At 40.7% G+C, this 13,115-nt stretch overlaps 2 protein-coding genes across 2 annotated transcripts; one reads left to right on the top strand and one right to left on the bottom strand.

Annotated features, from left to right (window-relative positions):
* Positions 1–35: 35 nt before the first annotated feature.
* On the bottom strand, positions 36–2,873 carry LOC121637435 (opioid growth factor receptor-like). Its single transcript, XM_041981613.1, has 8 exons — positions 2,180–2,873; positions 1,989–2,051; positions 1,877–1,915; positions 1,745–1,799; positions 988–1,066; positions 848–914; positions 616–764; positions 36–534 (listed from the first exon to the last, which is right to left on the bottom strand). The coding sequence occupies exons 1-8, from the start codon at positions 2,648–2,650 to the stop codon at positions 237–239; spliced, it is 1,221 nt and encodes a 406-aa protein (XP_041837547.1). The 5' UTR covers positions 2,651–2,873; the 3' UTR covers positions 36–236.
* Positions 2,874–7,493: 4,620 nt separating this feature from the next.
* LOC121637047 (potassium channel subfamily K member 15-like) lies at positions 7,494–12,367 on the top strand. Its single transcript, XM_041980944.1, has 3 exons — positions 7,494–7,958; positions 11,404–11,963; positions 12,096–12,367. The coding sequence occupies exons 1-3, from the start codon at positions 7,676–7,678 to the stop codon at positions 12,345–12,347; spliced, it is 1,095 nt and encodes a 364-aa protein (XP_041836878.1). The 5' UTR covers positions 7,494–7,675; the 3' UTR covers positions 12,348–12,367.
* Positions 12,368–13,115: the final 748 nt, after the last annotated feature.

The raw sequence follows: 13,115 nt of genomic DNA, 5'->3' as shown, positions 1-13,115 counted from the left end.
TTTAAACCCAAAAACAAAAAAGTTACATATATTTATTCTGTTTAATGCAAGACAAAAAAAAACCCGACAAAACATGGAAATGAAAAAACTACACTGGATTGCTGCAAAGCGTGAAGGATTTAAACGCTCACTTAAAACTTGCTTTAACTTGATCAGTAAATTCAAAAGCAGGACACGTGAACCGTTGTTTCTTCATCCTGAGCCTCACAGTGTAAAGTAGTAAAGTCCTCCATTCATCACACGTTGAAGACCCTTTTACTCGACCACATCTTCTGGATTCTCCTCGGGCACCACACGAACTCCTCTCTGGGAAAGTAGTGCTTATAGGCAAACTGGATGAGGTCCTTGCGCTCGCTCTTATTGAGGACAGCGAACACGAAGTAGTTGAGGACGCTCTCTTTGACCTTTGGAAGCTCTCGGTGGACGAGAGTCTCTTCCAGGAAGAAGTGGACCAGAGGGGCTTGGTAGTGAGGGTATCCCAGGGTTCCCAGACACTTCAGGATGCGGGTGATGCGCAGGTTGTTGTGTGTGTGACTGAGGAAAACACAAAAGAGTAAAAAGATAAAAGAATATTTCAACGTATTTGAATATTTTGTTAAAAAGCAGAGGTTTTACCTGTTAAGGTTGTCAAATCTCTCTCTCCAGTTCTTGGCTCTCTTTACGTCACCTGTTGTCTCATTAACCAGCTCAATGCCATAGAAGTCCAGCATGAGCTTATAAGACTTGAGCAGATTGCTCTGGGCAGTTGGGTTTTCACAAAATTCCTGAAAGAAATTCAGAGATTTGGTCAAATATTTTTAAAGCTGTTTTACAGAATCGGTTCATTAGTTATCTTTCACCAGGTTACCTTGATTTCCTCTTTTGTCAGCGTGCTGGCTTCATAGTTCACCCCTGGCTCTTGCAGTGGGAACAACCTTCGATCAGAAAACTAGTTACAGGCTGGAACTGAAGGTTTTACTTCACATCTGTGATCAGGGACAAGCTTACCACTGAATGAAGGTGTGCACACGCTCCAGTGAGTCGTAATCGCCGTGCCATTTTTTGTGGAAATCACGTATAAAGACACCTGATCAAAATAAAAGCACAAGTCACCGTGAGGTAATCAGCTACTAAACACGGATCTGCTTCAGCTTTATGACCACTGGCAGGTGAAGGAAAAACAGGATATCTTTACAGTGGCTCCTGGCATGAGGTGGGGATATCAGACAGCAAAGGAAAAGTGCCTGCAGAGGTCAGGACCTTCCCACAGAGGTGCAAGGAAGCTGGTCAGACTGACCCATGTCCACCACTGGATGCATCTATAGTGGCCACACGAGCATCAGAACTGCTTGTAATTTGCATCCCTGTCTCAATAAAGTTTGGGCAAAAAAAAAAAACGTCTTCGTCTTTTGTGTGATAGAATTTTAAAGTCCAGTTTAACTGATTTCATTGCATTTTTCCTCTTCTTTCTCAAGTCTTTCATTCTCACTCCTGATAAAAATGTTAAATGTTCTCAACTTTGAACTTGTTTAAAACTAAAATGGTGAACTCTGAACGTGAACCCTTTTTAATCTGTGAGATCTGAACTTTGAGCTCCTTCATGAGAAGCATGAAGTGTGTCGCCCAGAGCAGAAAGCATATAGTAGCTCTACGAAACATCATTACCCATCACGTGTTTCTCATACACAGACCAGAAATCTCCCTGTAAAATGAAATTGATCCTTTTACAGCCAGTTGGTGTCATGGACTCCTGGAACAGACCTACCATCTGGTAAGGAGTGTGTTTCTCCAGTGTAGAAGCTCAAATTGGGCTTTCTGTCCTGTTCAAGAAATAAAAACTTCATTTAGACTTTTAAAAACTGAACAAACACCATTTTTAAGACAAGGGTATACGTACAGATGCTGGATTTCTCTGGTACTGTTTCTTGTTTTGTCCCTGTGGGGAAACAGAATAATCTGTTATGTGTTGAGTTGGGAGAGAGCAGGTTTGCTGTGTGTGTCTCGCTTACCGGGTAGTCGTGTCTGTAGTTCTGCATGTCTTTGGCAGCATTTTCAAACCTCCTGAATCTCTCCTGAAGCATAAAATATATTCAGATCAATTCTAATGAATTTTCGGTGGGAAAGCAAAGAAAGGAGGAAGAAGGGACATGAGAGGGAAGCTATTTAAAAAAGAAGCTGCAGGTTCTTTTCTTTTTCTTACATTTCTAAAGCCTGCTGAATGCCTGGTCCTCCTGACAGTCCGGATCGGGTCCTGGTCCTCGCTTTCCCAGGTTGAATCATAGGCACAACAGAACTCTTCCGTGGGCTCCTCGCGATGTTCACGCGCGTCTTTGCCAAAGTTCGTCCACAGGCTGCGGGCCTCCGGGTCCGGGCCGGGGGCCTCCGGGTCCGGGCCTCTCTGTCCGGCTTCCTCACCGAGAGACTCCTCCTCATCATCAGAATAAGGTCCGACAGACGGGTTGCTCTCGCCGCTTGTCTCTGGCTCGTTTCCGCCTCCTTTTCGCCACAGAAGCGGCAATCTGGAAAATTTAAGCAGTATCGGACATTTTCTCGTAACGAAGCACCACAGTATGGGCAGTCTTCGCCATAACCATCCAAACGCGGGATAAATTGTGCTAAAGAAAAGCGCAAACATTGCGTATTTGCGGACGCAACAGAACACAGTCCTCATCACACAGAAGCAGGTCGAGGGTTAGTTTCTCTTTCTCTTACGATCCCTTTTACAGAAAAACGAAACTTTCTGCATGAACAACTCCCACAAAGAGAAAAGCATCTTCCTCCTTCTTTTCAGATGTTTGATCATTTAGTTTCAGTTGTTACCGGAGTTATAGTTAGTTTTCATTTTATAATTAATACATTTACATTTGATTATTACATCACACCTGAGAGACTCTGCCTCTGAAATGCTGCTTTTATCATGATGCTGACCTGTTGCCATTTAACCTAATTAGTTGTCAAATGCTCCTCCAGGTGTTTCTGGTCGGTACCAGTTAGTTACTTTTCCAGCTTTTGTTGCTTCTTTTTTAACTTTTTAAAGACGTGTTGCTGCATCACATTTAGAATGAGCTAATACTCACATAGCTCATAGCTTTGCAGAGGCCACTCCAAAGGTGTCTTGGGCTCCAGGCAAAATTTCATATGTGGTATATAATGTGATATTAAATCATCTGGATGGCTTGGGTTTTTGACTAGAAACATTTAAAGGCTTCAAATTTCGATTTGAATGTAAAATAAAACAGAAGTAATTGTATTTGGAATCGTTGGATTTGAAAAGAGGATGGAGCTGATTTTCCTGATGTCAGGAGGTAAAGAAGGCCAGGGCATCGCCTGAATGCAGCATGTTGGACATCAGACTCACAGGACAGCACACACCTGTGACGTGAAGGCAACGCGGATAATCTGTAGATCCTATATTCTCAAACTGTGGAACGTGTACCACCAGTGGTACGCGAGAGCCCTCTTGGTGGTACTTAGAGGAAAGTCATAAATATTTTTTAATAAAATTATTAAACATTAAGGGTCACGGGTAAGCTGGAGCCTATTCCAGCATTACCGGTGAGAGGCAGGTACACCTGGACAGGTTACCTGTCCATTGCAGGGCCAACACATAGGGGACAAACAACTACAACGGTGCGAGTCAGCTGTAGAACCTGGAGAGAACCCAGGCATACACGGGGAGAACATGCAGACTCCACACAGAAAGGCCACAAAGTTCGAACCTCCCCCTCCAGCTGAGATTCAAACCAGCGACCTTCTTGCTGTGAGGCTGTGGTGCTAACCACCACACCACCGTGCAGCCCAGTTCCTTTATGAACTGTCCATAGCTAATAGCTATGTATGTTATAGCTTAATATGTTTGCTATTGTATGTAGTGGTGGTGGTACTTGGTGCGCTCGATATTTTCTCATGTGGTACATACTGTAAAAAGTTTGAGAGCCACTGCTGTAGATAAAAACGAACCGTTTGCAAACAACAGACTCTTCTAATCGTTCATTTAAAAGAGCCGTTCAAAAGAATCGATTTGTCCAAAAAAATATGGACACAGCAGTTAAACTTTCTTATGAAATTTCATATCAGTTTGTGACATTTGAGAAAAGAGTGATTCAAGTAAGAACAATAAAAACCTTCATGTGTCTCAGCAGAACTTTTTCTCGACCAGTTCGGTGCCCTTTTGGTTAATAAGGAGGCAAAGCCTGTTTCCCTCTGTGACTCAGCAGAGACCTTTATGTGAAGCTTTTACCGCTTTTATTTTTATTCTTTAATTAAACGTTTCCTTTTTTTTAATTTTCATGCTTATATACACTGAGTCTATGAACTACATGATCATTATAGGAGTTGTTATCTCTGTTATTGGTGTGAAGACAGCATCATGTTTGCAGTATATTTCTCGACTCCAGTCGGTGGACATCCTGCTCTTAATGTCTTCCTGTGGAAGATAAAAGGATGCATGACCCATCCTACGGAGCAGACCGATATGAGATGAGAACATCAGATTATTAAGTTCATGAATGAAGCTTTTAAAGTCCAGAAACCTTTGGACAAAGTCTCTTTTTAGTTATTGCTCATGACTGATGAACCCATGCGTCTGTTTATGACTTATAAAATTCTTTTATATATTTTTTTACCTGCTAGAATTTGGATGTAGTGTTGAAATGGCGTCTCTGACATGTTTGTTATCTCTTACAGACTCCTTCCAAACATCCATAATTAAACTGAAAATTCCAGCTGGTCTCAGTGCTGCACAGTTAACATTTGATTCATTATTTCTCACTAAAGCAGATAAAGGTCCTGTGGTGTTTCACAGCGCAGCGATAGCCATATGCTCTGTAGAGAACAGAGGCAATAAATGTGAATTTTAATGATAGATCTCAGGCTGTTTATGGCCTGTTTGGTGCATGAATAGTTTCCGCAGATTGGACTGTCTTCCTGAGATAGATGGAGTCTCATGCGGAACATGAAAGTGATATAACCTGCAACACAAGGTTACAGCACTCTGCCTATTTTCTCACTGAAATGCTGTGAAGCTAATTGGCATGAAACCGAGCAAAAGCCCCACAGACACAACACGAAAAGCTCTGTGAGACTCTCATGCACAGAACATGTCTTCCATTTGGACTGTGTGAGTGTAGGTAATGACACCAGCTTGGTGGTGGATCGTTCAGCTGCCGAGTGCTTGATAAAGGTCAGTGCTGCCACCAGCTTCTGCTTCGCTGCTCAGTGTATATACTTCAGCTGGGTGCAGTATGAACACTCCTCACACGAAGGCTTGACAAGGAAAAGTCATCAACAGACTGGAATCCAGAAAGACCAGTAAAAGCTGTATCTAAAGCCGCTCAAAAACAAATGGATCAGTTGTACCCATAAGAAATATAAAAATGTTTTTTACTCATTTATTTGTTGAGGAAAATGATCTGGTAGATATCCATACATTAACCATTGATCCTCGTATCAGGTGTGTGAACAATGTGCAGCAATAACAAGAACTAAAGGTGCCCTGGAACTGTTGGTTGAGCTCAGAAAAGTTAGGTTTCCTCACACTAACTTCATTCAGGTCCTTTCCAACATTTTACAGAGTTAAAGTCAGGATTTTGATCTGATCTGCATTTTTAATGTGGTGCATTTTCTGTTGCTCTTGTACAGGCATCCAAACATTTTTCCTCGGAATAAACAGGCATAACTCAGAATGAAATGTTCTGTAAGTGGCCACTAGTTTCAGCCTATAAAGGCCTATTGCATGATACTACCGCTACCATGTTTCACTGAGGGAAAGTGTGCAGTATTCTCTTCAAACACAACCCTTATTAAATCCTAAATATTCTATTTTGATAACATCTTTCCACCAAACATTTTAACAACATTCAGACTTGACCTGATGATCTTTAACAAGCGACAAATGAGAATTAAAATAGGAAAGCAGTAACATTTAACACACCTGGATGGCAGCAAAGGTAACAGGTGACCTGGTTTGATGAGTTTAAATGGATGCTACTTTGGCAGGTTTATCTACCTGAGTATTGTTGTTGTAAAAGTACAGTTCATGCTTTATCTATCAGCTTCAGGAAGAATTATTCCACAGAAACAGCCGCCTTGAACTTTACAGAAAGAGTAGGAACATGGCTTGACGAGGCAGGACTTTTTCTTTGGACTTGTGTAAAGACTTTTAAACCATGAATTATGACGTCATTATCACTAAACTTTCTTATTGTAATTTTTCATCACAAACGGCATGACTTTCATTACATTTGTCATTTTGTTCGTGTAGATGCTCCAGTTACATGAATGAGTGTGCCTCAAGGATTTGTGTCAGGTTCTTTACCTTTTAGTCTTTATATTATTAATCTTCCACAACACTAGACCAGAAATCTCCAGCTCTGGTTCTCCAGGGCTGCAGGTTTTAGATGCTTTGCTGATCCAACACACCTGGTAGGGTAAGGTAGGCTGAAATGGTGAAAAACAAGGGAAATGGAGGACTGGCTGTTTGTGTTTAGCCCCAACATGACCTAAGAAGTCTTTACTTGTACTTCTTTTCTGCCTCTTTTCTAAACTTCCTGAAAGCTGAGCTCTTGATGAGTTGTTGACATCTGTCAGTATTCCTCTACCTGAGACCCCCCCCCCCCCCATCTCTCTGGCCAGGTGAATCAAACAATGAGAAACCATGAGTGTTGGGGAGTATTGTTAATATTTGTTGTATCTGCTACTTTCAAATCGCTGTGAACCCCTTATTAGTTGTTACAGTTAGCCTTAGGATCAGTTCATGCCTTACATCTTCACACTTTATTCATCATCACTGTGCAATGTTTTTTTTTACTGATAAAACAATAGTTTGAGTTGATTAGGAGAACATTGCTTTGGAAGTTTGCTTCCTTGCTTTTTAGATATTTTCAGATGCATTCGTTTTATTGGCAGTTTTATCAGTTTGCAAAAATCTCAGTTTTTCTTTTTTTCACATATTTGTTGTGCTTGTGCAATTTTTATTTTTATTTTTAATGGTTACTTCAGTGTTGAAATGTCCTGTCCTGTTTTCACTGCAGGACAGTGGGAAATGTAATCTCGATTCCTTTGTACATGTGAAGAAAAAGACAATAAAGCTGAATCTGACAGAGTGCAAGGAAATGTTGTCAGCCAGGGCTCTTTTTTATGCCTCACAGCGTCCAGCATGGGGTGCTAGACGGCTGCTATATGGCCAGTGTGCCTACATCTCAAACCATCTCTGTGTGGACATGACCTTAATTTGAACAATCACTCAGGCTCTTGTTTATTTGTCTTTACCCAGATTTTTCAGGCCCAGACTCATCTGATCTAAACACCATGAAACCTCAGAATGTTGGAGGATGTGTGAATGAAATAAAAATATCATTTTAAACACAGTTTTTCACTGAAAAGGTTCAACACAAAGAAATAAAAAGTGTACTATCACTAAACTGATCCCTGACTAAAGAAAACTTTAGGTTCAGTGAAAGAGGTCATGTTTTTATTTGGCTCATAAAAACGGTGTAGCTCTGCCAGGTGTTGCTCGTGCACCTTCCTCAGACACGCTGATCCAACCTGTAGCTCCAACAGGAACCGGTTCACACGTCCGCCGCAGTCCTGGCAGGTCAAAGGGCCCCTGACATCACATCTCCGCGGATGAGCGCAGCGCGTGCAGCAGCCTCCCCCCTCCGTCTCCGCTCTGCGCGCGAGCACTCCGGAGTTGAGGATGAAGACGCAGAACATCAGGACCCTCACCCTCATCCTCTCCATCGTTTTCTACCTGCTCATCGGAGCCGCCGTCTTCGACGCGCTGGAGTCCAGAAGTGAGAGCGCGAGAAAGAAGGAGCTGGAGGAGAAGCTGGCGGAGCTGAAGAAAAAGTACGACTTCATGGAGGATGACTACAGGGAGGTGGAGAGGGTGATCCTCCAGTCGGAGCCGCACCGCGGCGGCAGGCAGTGGAAGTTCCCCGGAGCTTTTTATTTTGCCATCACTGTTATCACCACGATTGGCAAGTAGACTAAACTGTAGTTTAGTAGAATTCCCTCGTTTCTGACCTGCACGCGCGCTGAAACTGCCTGTCTGGGTTTAGCAGAGGAGCCGCACAGGACACCATCCAAGAGGGGCCAATAAGAAAATATGAAAAGCCACTTATTTATTAGCAAAGAACTAATTAACTACGTTCACTGTAAAGTATAAAGAAGTGATATTCAAGTCTAAATGATGACTGGTGGCACAGTCTTCAACAGGTTTGAGGGATTTTTCATGACAATAATACAAATGTCAGGTAAATAATTTATCACCTCTGGCAGCTGCAGCTTGTTTCACAAGTTGTTATTATGGTCATAATAAAAACTGTGAAACGAGTTAAGCACTTAGCTTAACTTAGCTTAACTCTTCTACTGTCAGAATGAAAAAGCTCTTTGGCTCAACTCATCACTGAAGAAGATGATGTCGATGAAATCATGATGATGTAATTAAACAAAGTACTATGATATTATAGAAAAAAGCACCACCTCTAGCCCTATATGAGGGCACCTGGGTCCAGTCTGACTACCACTTAATGATGATGTCCCATCCTTTTTAAATTCTCTCAGATGTAAGTCGCTTTGAAGAAAAGCGTCTGTAGAATAAAACATAGAATATAGAATATAAAGACATTAATATCTAAAATAGAAGTTTAACTAAAAAGTCTTTTGAAGGGCAGCTCTGAGACGATAAGTTGTGTATTCAGTTTGTTGGTCTTTAAACAGAGCAGTGGTTCCCAACCTTGGGTCCTCCAAAGATCCCTGGTTGTCCCGCAAGCCTTTGACTGGAGCCAGTGTTAATAAAGTTAAGTCCATGTCCACTGAAAGAAGCTGAGGTTTACCCGATTAAGTTTTTTATCATTTGGATGTTTAGTTCACATGAAACTGGCATTTTGGTCCCAAAGTGAATAAATAGAGGTAGTCGAAATCTGCAATACAACAAGATTTTAAAACATAAATCACTAATAAAAAATAAAAAGCCACTTTTTTTTTTATTTAACCTTTATTTAACCAGGTAAAAAATGTTTGAGAACCAGTTCTCATTTGCAAACATGACCTGGCCTTTTTAAGCCACTAAAATGCATCCTAGTTCTGGTCCCTGTGAGCTGGTGGAGCTAAAGTAACGAAGTAGTTCATGAATGATCCGTCAGGACTAATTGTTGCAGTTGGATACAAAATAGTTGAAATGAGCTTAATTAACAGTTAAAAATGTACTTTTACATGAAAAAACAAGTAATACTGCAATGTCTACTTTTTCTAGAAGAAAATGCACAGGAGATGGTTTTAGTAACTAAAATATCTTTTCATGAGACTTTTATTCTACAAAAGGAACCTGTTCAAAGTAAGCTTGGATTAAGACCAGAAGGGTCTTTTAACCATAATCTGAAGGGAAAAATCAACTCAACTTTATTTATAAAGCCCTTTAAAACAGCCACAGTTGAAACAAAGTTTTGTACATAAATGGACAAAGCAACACATAAAAATACAGGAAATAACAGGGAAATAAATAATAAAATACAATAATTGTTGAGTGTTTTTAAAACACATTAAAAACAAAACAAAAAACAATAAATAAAACAAACCACAGCACAATAAACAGGAACAGTCTCATACTGGGTCGAAAGCCAAAGAATAAAAAAACAACAACAACAACAACAACAACAAGAACATAGCAGCATTTCCAGGTTGAGCTAAAGTTAGAAGATAAGGGACACAACCTTAAATAAATCAGTCACTAATTATAATTGTTTCAAACTGTTTAGTTTCAATCTGGCATTTGTTTAATTAGCCAGAATAAGTGAAACACCCGTGTGAGTGTGCAGGGACTTCAAGCTGAAGGGTTTTACATTTTACCAAAATTTTATGTAATTATTATGTTGACAAACGTTTTAAAGTTGCTCTCTAAAGGTGGACATAAAAAAGTGCTTTATAGAAGTACAGAGAATTACATTCCTGAGTCAAACTGAGAAGAATGCTGTTAGCTTCTCTCAGTTTCAGCTGCTGGTTACGTCGTGTGCTAACAGTCGGGTTTGGAAAGTGGCCTGATGGTGTAATCACACTGTACAGCTGCTGAACATATAAACACCAAAATGTCCAGTGTTTGAGTGTTTATTATTGAATTTTCTTAAATACATGTCTTTACATTTTAAAAATTATTAAGAATTCATAGAGTACAAAATATCCCCATAGAAATGAGGAATAAGGGAAGCTTAAAAATTTTTATAAAGTGTACTAACTTTAAGCAGTGCAGTGTAATTTTCCCTGTGCAGGCTCTTTTTTAAAAATCAAAACTAAAAAATATGTCTTTTTCTTGTTATGTTACTACAGAATCCATCTTTTGTTCCAGAAGCCTCCAAAAGCAGAAACAGAAAGTCTTTTATTTTAATTACATGTATCATGGCTGCCTCACTATTTTGCTTTGGTTTGAGGTGTTTGTGAGAAAAGTTCTTGCAGGGACAATCTGACAGATTTAAGGTCAAAGGACTGGCGATGATTAAAATGCTGGAAAGTTCAGAAGAATGGACAAAGCGTGCTTGGTTTATGTATATTAAATACCATCCACCTGCATCATGCTGCTGTTGGTGTTTTTTACAGCTGTGATCTCAAAATTTGCCAAATTCTAAATATAAATTGTAACCTTGTTTATTGTTTTGTTTACGTCCTACAAATTTGTCAGCATCTATCAGTTTGAGCGTTCTTTTGCGCCCCCTAGTGGAATCCTCCAGTAACATAGTAAACAAGCAAGTTTGTAAACAGTTCTGCTCATGAAGGAACCGGTTGTCTGTGTGGATGTGAGGTTAAAAAGCAGGTATCCTTGGCCTTAGTTGTGCAGTAAGGAAAGTTTATTTGTAGCACAAGTCAGCGACAGAAAGATTCAAAGTGCTTTACAGAGACAATGAAACATCAGAAAATAAGAAGCATAATTTAAAATGAAAAACAAAAGAGAAACATTAGATAAAAACTGTTTTAAAACACGATCAAGTTTAAAAATTCAAGCTTTAAGAAACAGATGCAGATTTGGACTTTTAAATAAAAACTATTCAAATGCAGCAGAGAACAGGTGGATTTTGAACTGAGCAGTAGACGCTTTTTTTAATACCAAAACCAATAGTTAACCTTTAACGTGCTTGCATGTTCATTGTTGCAGGTTTTCCTGGTAGTGCTGAAGGCGTGTTTATAATCAGTAGCTTCTGTTAACACACTTTCATAGATTCAGCTTCTTACAAAGGACGGGCAGTTTCAGCAGTCTCACTGGTTTGTCCCTCATTTTGTTCTATTTCTTGACCACACTAAGTAATTTGATCTGTACTGAATGTGCAAGTATCTCAGCCTTGCAGTGTACAAGGCAGCTGTATATATATATACTATAAAGAGTTGATGCAGTAAAAGCTGACAATATTTAACCTGTAACATACCGTGACTTTGTAGGTTACGGCCATGCTGTCCCACGCACTGATGCTGGCAAGGCCTTCTGTATGTTTTACGCAGTCTTGGGCATTCCTCTGACACTGGTTATGTTCCAAAGCCTGGGCGAGAGGATCAACACTTTTGTTCGGTACCTCCTGCAAAGAAGCAAGCAGTGCCTGGGTTTTAGAAGGACAGAGGTGTCTATGGGAAACATGGTTCTTGTGGGTTTGCTGTCCTGCATGAGCACCCTATGCATTGGAGCTGCTGCCTTCTCCCATTTTGAGAACTGGACTTTCTTTAATGCGTATTACTACTGCTTCATCACCCTCACCACCATCGGCTTTGGGGATTTTGTCGCCCTGAAGGAGAGCGATGCCCTGCAGAAGCAACGTCCCTATGTGACCTTTTGCTTCATGTACATTTTGGTTGGCCTGACAGTTATTGGAGCCTTTCTCAACCTGGTGGTGTTGAGATTTCTCACTGTAAGCTCGGATAAATCTGATATGAGGACTGAAGCAGGGGGAGAGGAGCAGGGGTCACATGGGGAGGCGTCAGACGCTGCTGGAGCAGAAACGTCTACGGTCAGATATAAAGTTTGTGAAGAGGGACGCAGCAGTCGGTCCACCCTTACCCTTCCAATGGAGACGGGCACCAGCTGGATCAGCCTCCCTTATGCAGAGGAACACCTACTTCTTAAATCTGAGCATTCTGAGCTTCCTGAACCCAGCGGACTCGGGGCCTTGTTCTCCTGCATGTGCTGTGGCCTGGATGTTTACAGGAGCTCCTCTCAGTCTGTTTGTGACCAGACAGGTGGTCACAGCAACCCTGTCTTTTACAACTCCATCTCCTACAGGGTGGACCAGGTCTCCTGCAGCTCCTGCACTGTTTCCTCACAGACCTCCCCCAGTGTTTTAATGCTGCGTCAGAGCGGGAAGTATCCTCACATCAGGCGGAAGTCACTCTAACTGAGATTTTCTGTTCGGTGGAACAAATGGCCCCATGCTTTCCATCTCATGAATGTAGCACTGCTTGTTATCAACATGGAGTGCACTCCAATATGTTTTTCTACATTAAATATTACAGATTAACAAAAATGTATGTAAAAAAATAAAATGTGTTAAAAATCCAAAGTTTTTCACTGTTTACTCTTCCATTGTTCTGCATTATGTAAGTTACAGAAAGCGTGTGATCAACTAGCAGACGATGAGGAGAGGTGGAGCTATCTGACCTTCAGTTATTTCCACTTGGTAACCATCACTGTTTTCTATTAGAAAGGTTCACTCTGTTGCCTGGGCTGGTTCCCTAGGTAACATCTCCATCCTCTTTGCTCAGTGTTGCGGAAAATGGAGACGCACAGTACAGATGCTGGTATTTTTCTGAAGGCTGCACATTCTGTTGAAACTGTGATTTCCAGATTACAACTTCTGTTATAAAGAAAATAAATGAGTCTTTAATTGCTCTCTTAGATGTAAAAAAATACTTTGTTTACTATGAAACTACCAAAGCTTTTTTTAAAAAAGGTTTGTTATGTTTCCATAATGAAAAAGTTGTCATATCAGTGAAATTAGAAATGCAAAGCCTCCCACAGCCTAAAGTCAGATGACGTCATTGGTTGATGTGGAAGTTTAAAAAGTTTGGTATCAATACAAAACCATCCCCCTAGTTACAGAAAAAGTAAAAATAAACCCATATGGACTGTTCCATATGGATGATCCAAGGCCCTGGTCTCAGAG

The sequence above is a fragment of the Melanotaenia boesemani genome, chromosome 3 (genome assembly GCF_017639745.1).
Source record: "Melanotaenia boesemani isolate fMelBoe1 chromosome 3, fMelBoe1.pri, whole genome shotgun sequence".
Taxonomy (NCBI): Eukaryota; Metazoa; Chordata; class Actinopteri; order Atheriniformes; family Melanotaeniidae; genus Melanotaenia; species Melanotaenia boesemani.
This window is presented reverse-complemented; position numbering and strand designations above follow the sequence as displayed.

What these genes read in the sequence shown, in the direction of transcription:
- LOC121637435 (XM_041981613.1), bottom strand. Translation starts at nt 2,650, where the DNA reads ATGAGGACTGTGTTCTGTTGCGTCCGCAAATACGCAATGTTTGCGCTT. An exon ending in ATTCAGCAGGCTTTAGAAAT is followed by an intron (nt 2,052 to 2,179) that starts GTAAGAAAAAGA and finishes TTTATGCTTCAG; the next exon opens with GAGAGATTCAGGAGGTTTGA. An exon ending in ACTACAGACACGACTACCCG is followed by an intron (nt 1,916 to 1,988) that starts GTAAGCGAGACA and finishes GTTTCCCCACAG; the next exon opens with GGACAAAACAAGAAACAGTA.
- LOC121637047 (XM_041980944.1), top strand. Translation starts at nt 7,676, where the DNA reads ATGAAGACGCAGAACATCAGGACCCTCACCCTCATCCTCTCCATCGTT. An exon ending in CACTGTTATCACCACGATTG is followed by an intron (nt 7,959 to 11,403) that starts GCAAGTAGACTA and finishes GTGACTTTGTAG; the next exon opens with GTTACGGCCATGCTGTCCCA. An exon ending in CTGGAGCAGAAACGTCTACG is followed by an intron (nt 11,964 to 12,095) that starts GTCAGATATAAA and finishes GAGCATTCTGAG; the next exon opens with CTTCCTGAACCCAGCGGACT.